Source organism: Apis laboriosa, unplaced genomic scaffold, assembly GCF_014066325.1.
Source record: "Apis laboriosa isolate Shangri-la unplaced genomic scaffold, ASM1406632v1 scaffold53_cov140, whole genome shotgun sequence".
Lineage (NCBI taxonomy): Eukaryota > Metazoa > Arthropoda > Insecta > Hymenoptera > Apidae > Apis > Apis laboriosa.
In genome coordinates, this window is record NW_025223656.1 from 1,915,514 (window position 1) to 1,926,331 (window position 10,818).

The window sequence follows — 10,818 nt, forward strand, 5'->3', positions numbered from 1 at the left end:
ACCAATATGGCCGTTTCTGAGTCACGTGTTCCTTGAAATTATTTGATCATCTCGTGGGACCTATAATAATTCACTGAACATTACCAAACTTTCACAATATATCTTTTTTATCATTTTGAGATCGCATCATATCTTTAGTAACATTAATATATTTTGAAATTAAAATTCTCAGATATGGCATCACTTTCAGATCACTCTAGTATATTTTTTCGCGATTTTTCGCTATCCATGAATTTGATCGCTGTGAAAGCGCAGCCACTAACACTTTTCCACTTTTATAATATGCTCGAATACTACCTAAATTAATTTCACTGAATTTATCACTTAAAATCAACTCGAAATATGGAGCGATGTAACTCACGCGTCCGCACTGCTCGAAACCAAAAAAGCAAGCTGAAGGGACATGTGGTTCACAGAATAACTTCAGCCGAAATATTTTCTAACAAATATATAATTTCGAGAGTTCTTTAAATTCTTTTTTCAAAAACGATATTATTCTCATAACATCATCCAGTACCATTTGTTTAATGTTTCAATAAAATCTTTGAATACATTGAATTTTGTATACTTATATATTATTCGTCGTATTATATTATGAGTGATTCCAATCCATTAATAAAATTAATGGATAATAAAATTATGTACTTGTAAAAGAATAATTTATTTTCCCTTAGAATGTCAGTGAATACAAGATTTTGGTACGAGATATTCCGTGATCTCAGATAATACAATCGACATCTGAGTTATTAAATAAAATTGTTCAATTTTTAAAAATCATGTTGATCTAGTATCTTCTTTAGATATAACTCTTTTCTTATTTTTTTTATTATTTATATATATATCATAGAATATATATCGAATTAAAAAATAATAACTTTAATAACTAATATAAATAATAATAAAATAACTTTAATAACTAATATAAATAATAATAAAATAACTTTATCTTGCATCATCGATGATAACATTTGATATAGATTGAAACATTTATTATATTATATTATTCTTCTTGAATTTATAAAATAAAAACTAGAATAATACTAAAAAAATTAAAAAAATTTTTTAAATTCATAATTAAGTTAAATTATGAAATTGATAATTATATATAATTATTATTATTATATAATTATTATAATTATATATAATTATTATTATTATATATAATTACATATAAAATAATAATTTATTATGAAATATATAAATATATATATATAATATTAGAAAATACAGATACTATTAAAATATTCTGAATAAATAATCTAAAGCCTAAAAAAAATTGAATTCTTATTCTTTCTGTGATCATCGAATTCCTTTTTCTATATCCATGATTAAATTATGTTCTGATACATGTGCCCATTTTATATATGTCTATTGTTTTCACTGTAATCAAAATTTTTTTAATCTCAAAAATCTCAAGAATCTTAAGAAATTTCGTAAATTTTCTCGTCATTAAATATATGCATCATAGTTTTAATTGAAAAAATAAAAAAATATCAAAGACAAAAAGAAAACTATAATTTCCATTCCTTTTCCTCCTTTTTTTTTTTATTTCTTTTCGTTGCTCTTTTCTTTTACACACTGGCAATCTTAAGATAAAATTATTGCTTTGATTATTGCAATGGAAAAAATTCTTTTCTTTTTATTTTTTTTTACACATAAGAATGAAAAATAAAAAAATTATTTTTATTCTCCTTCTAATTTTTTTGTTACTTTTATCTTTCATTCATAAGTTTCTAATATTTAATGATATTTACATAGATAAATAGGTTAATTAATTATTATATAATTTTTATTCTTGCGTTTGAATTGTTTTTTTTAAGATTACAATATTTATAACTCTCGATTTTTTGAAACTTTTGTTTCTTGTGACGAATATTATACAATGAAATATTATACAATGGAAAAAATTAATATTTATATTTGCAATTACTCTTCTTAATAGATTTCCATCTAAAATAATTATTCGTCGAAGTCATGGCAAATGATTTTTAAATACTCTGTACAATATTTTATTTAAATCCATATTGGATATTATATTTATATTATAAATGGATATTATATTTATTTAACCTATTTAATTATTGAAATTCATTGAAACAAATCAAAATTTTCGTAAGATATCGGATTAGAAAAATTAAATTTAATTTCCTATATAATATTATTTTCTTTAATTACTTTACTCTACATAAAAAATCACTAATTATATTTTAATTAATTCGAATTTATAGATCACAAATCATTAAACGCATCAATGAACAATAAATATTTATCTCTCTCTTGGATTCAATGTTTCTTATTCTGATATAAAATTACAGAATTGAGAAAAGAAATAGATGAAACTAAATTCCATACATTAATAATTCAATATTATGCGATGATATCATATATCTATAAAAAGTGCATATGTATTATACATTGTTCTTTTCAATTATATTCTGAAATATATATCACAAATTATTTTTTTTTATTTTTTTAAATATACTTACAAACAAATGAATCAAAATCAGAATAAAGCAATATTATCTTGCCAATGGAAAAAATTGTTGAGCTATGCCTATGCATTTTTGCATTTAACACACATGAATATAATATTCGATTTCTAACGCTCTCGATCAATATTTAATTGTTAAAAATATTATTTCGCTTAATATTAATATAATAATATGCCATAAGTTCGAAATTTAATAAAATGATACATATACATTTTTAAAATATAGTTTAAAAATTACATCTTCACATAAGAAAAATTACACGATTATAAATGGATATATATGATATTAATGGATATATATATGAATTTTTTAATTTTAGATTCTGTCTTCCAAATATTTTCGTAAATATTCTATAAATATAGAATCGAATAATATATACAACGGATTAAGATTAATTTCTTATGAAAAAATAAGAAAAGAAAAGAAAAGAAAAGAAAAGAAAATCTTTTTGTTCTCAAGAAAATTAAGTTTAAAAATATTTTAAATGCAAATGAAATTAATTAATTTTTAACTGGATACAAATGAATTTTCGAGAAAAAGAATATTCTATATAAAAATAAGTGAAAAATATACAGTCAAATTTTGTTTAAGTTCTTATTTTTTGGAAAATTAAAATTAATATAATATAATCAAAAAGTTGTATAATTAATTTTTATTCATATTTTTAGAAATTAATTTTAAATGAAATAAAATTAATTCTATATTTTTTGTTTATTTTCACATGTAGAGTAACTTGTCATTCATAATTCATTCATATTACATCAGGAATTGATATAATATTTTATTTTATTTTTACTTAATTAATAATTTCATTTGTACTTAAAAAAAAAGTTTTGAAGCCTCAATCTTAGGATTTCTTAACTGAGAAAAATAAATAAATAAAAAATATCCATAATTTAAATTATGAATTTTTCAGAATTAATTTTTATAAATGATTAATTCTATTTAAGAAATTTTCAATCTCAATAAAAAAATCAAATACAAAAGCAAAAAAAATTAAATATAGTTTATAATTGATATAAAATAATTGATATAAAAATATCAATTTAAACAAAATAATTTCATAAGTACATAAAAAAATGATATATAAATTTCAACAAATATTATAATAAGTATTAAAAAATATTGTTCTTAATATTATTATATATTCTTTTTTTCACAGTTTTGAAATTGATCAATACTAATTTTGAAAGATTTATGTTATTGAGAGATTTATATTATAAAATATTAATATTAATTCGTGAAACATCTTAGAAGTTCGATTCTAAACATTAAAATAAACATAAAAATTGCAATAAAAAAATATAAGTTGCAATACAAAAATATAAGTATAAAAATATAAATTTAATAAGTTAATTTAAATTTGTAATTGAAATGAGAAACGAAATAGAATAAACATCATTTAATTTTTTTCTCTTTCTCATTATTTAAAAATTAATTGTTTATAACTCAATTAATAAACTTCAATTAATATTTTTATTTGATTCATAATTTTTTTTTTTTGAAAATTTCAAGAATTTTCAAAAGTATCTATATAATATATCAATATCTTATTATACATATAAATCAATTTTACAATTTTCATAATACTGTCATAATAATAGTAAAATATGACAATAATAAATCATGAAAAAAAATGAAAAATTATGAAGAATATTGTCAATATAATTATGAATTTATTATCATCAAATTTATCAAATATTGACAATATGGACATGATAATGTTTGTAATGATCTTTCTCGAATACATACTATGAATATCATCTGCAACATACTCATTGTATATTTTCATTACTGGCATATTTTATCCATTAAATAATTATTCATTAAATAATTCATTAAATAATTAAATAATAGTAGTCAAAAATCAATTCTAGGGTTTGCTATAATGTTTCTTTAGAAGATAATCTTTGCAAAAATTATGAAAAAAACACGTGTATATTATCAAAATGATATATAGAATTTTCACGTTTTTTAAGGAAGAAATATAAAAAATAGATATTTTAACGATATAAAAAAAAGAATTGAAGAAATTGAAATGCAATAACAGTGATAGAAATAAATGTGTTTCTTTTCTATGCGACAAATTTACTTGTAATGATTGCATTTATATAAATATTTATACAATTTCAATATTCTAATTAAACGATGTATAAAAATAAGCCAACAAAAAATGGTAATTAAAGAATAAAATTAATATTAAAATAATCGTTATAAGTATGAATTTTGTCAAAGTTTTAAACATACTATTTTTTTTTCCAGTAAATATTATAAGACACAAATTCATTCTAAAATATTGAATTAATTATATACTAATTTATTTTGTGAAATAAATTCAAATTAATAAATTCATATAAAATTTGCCGCTATTTGTCTAAAAATTACAATAATATACTATTGAATGTAAATACATTATTTTAAGAACTGAGGAAGAAATAAAAGAAAAATCAATAGAATTTGAAAAACTGGTATATTATAATGTTATAATGATTTCTTTTCTCCTTGTTATTATTACATTTGTTTATATTTGTTTTTAGTTATTATTTAGTCTTCAGTAGTATACTATCAATATATTAAAATTAATTTAATGCTATAAAATAAATATGATACAATTAATTTGATACAAATGTTTAAGAACAATATCAAAATGTTTATTTTCTCTCTAGATTAAAAAATGAATAGAATAAATATTGCAATTATTCTAGATTAATTACAATAATGCCAAAATAATCAACAAATAATATAAATTAATTGACAATTTGAGAAAATATTAATAAAATATTAAATCGAGCAAATTTTAATAAGAAAAGCAAACAAAGTAAGGAACAAATATTAAGACAAAGTATAGAGCAATAGCAATTGTTTATTTCTATACCAATATGTTTAACATGAAACCATTGATTCTATTGTATTGAATATATCATAGTAAAATATGAAAACGATGTATTTAATATCTGAAATACAGCAATTTTTATTAATTTGAATTAAAATGATCATATAATTATTTAAATAAATTACCTTTGAAAATCCTATATAGCATGGAATGAACACGCCTAAGATATGAAACATACATGCTGTTGTGCTACGTATCATGATCAGCAATAAAATTTTTTGTACTTTTAACGGTACAAAATACCATACAGAAATATATCTATCTAACAAATAGTAATATTTTTTTTATTGTTAATGCAATTATCTTCACGAATAATAAATTTAAACTCACAATTCATCAAACAATTCCTGACTATTGTTTATAAGTATTTGATTACTATAATTATATAAAAAGATAATCATCAATTGTATTATTAAAAACACAGAAGAAATAAAAATTTCTAATTGATCCTTCTTAGCAATAATCGCATTTACAAGCTGTAAATATTAAAAAAAAAATAAATAAATATATCAATGAACTGAAGATATCTATTTTTCAATTGGTTATACATTTATCATAATTCGAAAATTTTCTTTCATAATAAATAAAAAAAATTCATGAATGTCATATACAAGACTAGTACATTCATTAAAATGCAATTATCTTCTAATTATGCATTATTAAAAAGAAATATTTCATAAAATGTGTTGTAATTCAAGAAGCGATCTTATGATGATCACTAGATTTGTCTAGGTAGAAGTGTTTTTAAGATCAGAAGGTTTTAAGATCAGAATTTTTGATTCTTTAAATGACTATATAATAAATGTCCTTTTTTAGCCAGAATTTATTTCTAACTACAAATTCATTGATCTACTTTTGCCGGTTTTTGAAAATTATTCGAAATCAATTAAAAATTGCTTAAATTTTGTTGTATATATAGCTAGAAAATTTTTTTCATTACCGAAATAAATCATTAACATGATGAATTATATGATTTTAAGAAAAATCGAATACTTCTGATATAAAAATTCGCTAAATTATATAAAGAATCTATCAAATTATTTGTGATATTTTTAAGAACACAGTTGTCAAAAACAAAATAAATCATTGAATCAATATGCAAAACCTTTTCTAAAAATATATGAGAATAATATTAAAGAGCTTTAAATGGATGAATGATATTGAATGATTTTCAGAAACTATACTTAGTTCAATGTATTCATCTCGAAATTAGCTGCAATTTTCAGTGAATAAAAATATATAATTTTATATAAAAAAATAAGATTACACCGAAATCTCGAAAAAATCTTCACGTAGACAAATTTAGTGGCCACTATGTCTCCTTAAAAACATAACAGATTTCATATAAAATATTTCTTTGAAATGCATAGTTCAGAAGATAATTATGTGGACAAATTAAAATAAGATATCTATATTATGCATATTATGTGAAATTTTTAACATTTGTAAATTCGTTTATTATTATCACGTAATAAAAAAAAGTACTTACTCGATATAGATTTATCGCCATTGAAATCACGCACAAAAGAGAAGATAGCATAAACTGTATTCCCGAATTATTTATTATGATATCGATAAGTCTTCCATTATAACATGAAATTCGAAAATAAAATATTAATATAAACATTTGTGAAATGATATAATGATGTAATCATATTTTAATTTACCAACTTGATAGCTTGATTATGAATATCCACTACGCGATAAAGCTCTGTGAGTTTCGTATCAATTTGTTTCGATGAGAGATTAAATATAGTCAAATACATAACAATTTTTTGTATTCGATAACTAAAAACGTGAAACACTTGTAAATAAACATTATTTAAAAATTTTATAATTCATCAATTAAATTTATTCTGTCCAATGCTATAGTCTACAGATAAAAAAAGTAGTAAGGTATTAATACATTGTTTAAACTTTTTTAATTTTTTTTTAAATGTGATTTAATAAAGTTTTTTTTAAAAAGTTGGGGGAATTAATTTAGATGATAATAAAAAAAATTTGCAAAAATTTTAATTCATTGAAGAAAATATTGAAGAATTTTCTTTTCAATTTTTACTTAAGCATTTAATAAAAATATATCAAATAAAAATTATATTTATTACATTCAATTGAATTATACATTTCAAAAATCCCAAAATCGCAACTATTGATCGATAAAGCTTAAATAGTGACTTCTGATGTTAGTTCAAGCAATTTATTTTTTTATGAAAATTTTCGTATCGACATTTTAAACAAATTATTAATAAAAAATCGTATATTTCTTTAACGAATAACAAGATTGAAATAAAAATTTATGCAAAAAAAAAGTTGTATGAAATAATCTCACAATCGATCTTGATGAAACCGATGTAACCGATATATATATTAATGTGTGTTATCTCATATATAAGTAATAATGTCCTATATAAAGAGTAAGAAAAATATAATTTAAATAATAATTATCATAAATTTATACAATCGCACCTCAATTGTAATATAATGAATATTATAATTCATATTATAATAATTGTAAATATATTTGTTAATTGTTAATTACGTAATGAATATCATGAGAGGAATATGATAAGTTTACTTACCTAATAATTTTAAACAATATACTTGTGTGAAAACTGTAAAGTCCAAATATCGATTCCGTACATGTTATAGATAATGATCCAAATATTCCAGCAAACATAAAATTCAAGCTTAGAATATCAAAATATATGATTCGATTGTAAGAAAATATTGTAACGTAATGAATGATACGTATATGAGATTTGTTTAAAGGCATTATGAAATCTAATGTCATAGGATACAATATAAATATACTAGAAAGTGTAGCAGTTCCATAAATCATCCCTAAAATTTAAAATATTATTTAGATGTTGTTTAAATAAATTTAAATAAAAAAAATCATTCGTAATACAAAAAAAACAATTTTACAAAAAATAAAATAAAAGTAAAGAGATTATACATATTGTATATTATATATTATTATATATAATTATATATATAAGAAGGATATAAATATATAATAAGGATAAAAACTTAAGTATAATATAAATAATAGATATATAATTATTTTGGAATATTTTGGAATAATGGTTGCGATAACAGTAATATTATAATTTANCAAAGAAATTAATATATTTCTTACAGATAAAAATATTGATTATATGACAGGAATCGTTGATATATTTTTTTCGTATTTCTATTTCTGTGGAATCTTGTACTATATTTTCTTCCATACGCATATGATGAAATAAAAGTTTTATCTATATCAAAATAACATATAAAAATATAAAAATATTTTTTCATGAAGATCAATTAAAAATAATTTTAATTTTTACTTACCATAGGAAAAAATACTATGAAGCTTATATATCTTAACAAAATTATAATAAGTGGAAAAGTCGTAGACAATATTAAAATATAGTTTCGTAACATAATTTCAGAACTTAATAGTGACACAAGCTAAAAGTAAATTCTGCTTATGAATCAAATATTACATTTAAATATCTAAATTTTCTTATTAATGATACGATATTTTTGAATAAACTACATTATTTTTAAATATATTATCACTATCATTATTTAATAGATGTTTCAAAATTTGTTACAATTTACTTTAGAATAAAAATAAGCCACATATAAAACCAGAAAATATAGATATAAAAATAAAAATGTAAAATTTAATTCTAGTGTTTTTTATATATATATAATCTAGCCGAATAAAAAAGTAAAAAAAAAAAAAAAAAAAATAGATTAAAATTTGAGGCTTCGTTTTTCAGGAAATTATATTTCAATATTTTTTAAATGAAATTTTCAAATTTAATTTTTTATAGTGAAATTTATTAAAGTAAAATTGACTTATTTCCGATTATAAATAAATTATGAAAGAAAATCATTCTATATATGCAAAAAATATGCAAAAAAATATAAAAGAAAATTTTATTGTTTAAGTTCTAAATTTTACTAAAAAAATTGTTAAACATATGTAGATCCAGAAATTACATAATCAATAAATTTTAAAATTCATTTTTCTCAAAAATTAATTATATTCTTAGAATAATATTAATAGTAATATTATTCCGTAGTAATATATATATGTTATTCAATCGGACCCTGTATATTTAAAATTATAATAACTTGTATTATATATAAATACAAAATAAAAATATATTTATTTATTATAGAAATATATTTATTTGCATTATTATCATATTATAAAATATTTATTTATTGTTTAAATTAAAATGTATAATATAATATAGATATCAACATATTATTATAACACAAAAAAATATAAGAAATACATTAAAAAAATAAATAAATATAATATATATAAATATAATATGTATATATGTAAACAAAATGTAATAATAAATATATATTTTTATTTCGAAGAAGAAATGCTATAATAAATATGCTATAATAAATAAATAATATTTTACTATATTTTATTACTATATAATATTTTACTAAATTATAAATTAACTAGAAATATAATGAAATTTTACAAAGAAAAATCATAATTTTTTGTTACCTGAAATATTATATTACCAAGAAGAAATATCAGTAACAATAATCTCTGAATCCATACATATATTGAATTATTATACGGCCACAATCCTACAATTTTCATCATTGTACGATACGTACAATAGTATTTATCGAATACGTCCATTTTTCTAGTCAGATATCGACTGCTGTATAGAATTTGAAGAATCATTTAACTATACCTCGGTTTAATAAATTATTTATGCAATTGATTTTCTTTTTTGTATTTTCATAGTCTCTTTTTTATAGTAATAACAATATATAGTGTACAGTGTACAGTAGTGTACAGTATACAATAATTGCTTTAAATTACAATCGATCGATTTCATTCATACCCTTTGCAAAAAGATTTTTCATAATAAGCATCAAGTTCGAAGAAAATTATAGTTCTCCAGTTTTTTGTGTTATTAATCTTTATTAACGTCTTTTATTTTCTTTTCTTTTGTTATTCTGTATTGTTGTATTATTCTGTTTTATTTCCCCTCCTTTTTTTCTAGATATTAAGAGAATGAAAATTTATTACAATGAATATTATTTTCCAGTTACCTGAAGATATAACACGACAACTTGATAACTTCAAAATAATTCTCTTATTATAGAAATATTTCATATTGTTATTTTGTTCGACAAAAGTGATAATGAGAATTGGAATTACAAAAAAAAAAATGCGTTTGGATTAAAATAATGGTATTTATAAAAAATTTTTATGATATAATGTAATATAATATTATATTAATTTTTGTACTATAGAAAATAATTTTTATATGTTGTTTTTATATTTGTTTTTATATTTTTATATGTTTTATATATTGAATGTCGTATTCATATTATAAAAATAATTTTTATTTTAAATTATTGTTCATAGAACGCAATTATTATATATAACTAGCA

At 19.4% G+C, this 10,818-nt stretch overlaps 1 protein-coding gene across 1 annotated transcript; it reads right to left on the bottom strand.

The window, feature by feature from the left end:
• Positions 1–5,395: 5,395 nt before the first annotated feature.
• Positions 5,396–10,054, bottom strand: LOC122717606. Its single transcript, XM_043941831.1, has 8 exons — positions 9,914–10,054; positions 8,722–8,841; positions 8,525–8,642; positions 7,965–8,226; positions 7,053–7,173; positions 5,716–5,861; positions 5,511–5,643; positions 5,396–5,446 (listed from the first exon to the last, which is right to left on the bottom strand). Exons 1-8 carry the CDS (start codon positions 10,052–10,054, stop codon positions 5,396–5,398), a joined length of 1,092 nt encoding a protein of 363 aa, XP_043797766.1.
• Positions 10,055–10,818: the final 764 nt, after the last annotated feature.

Coding starts and splice junctions, on each gene's coding strand:
- LOC122717606 (XM_043941831.1), bottom strand. CDS start 10,054: ATGGACGTATTCGATAAATACTATTGTACGTATCGTACAATGATGAAA. Junction 8,227..8,524: donor TATAATCAATATTTTTATCT/GTAAGAAATATA, acceptor TTTAAATTTTAG/GGATGATTTATGGAACTGCT. Junction 5,862..7,052: donor ATAATCAAGCTATCAAGTTG/GTAAATTAAAAT, acceptor TAATATTTACAG/CTTGTAAATGCGATTATTGC.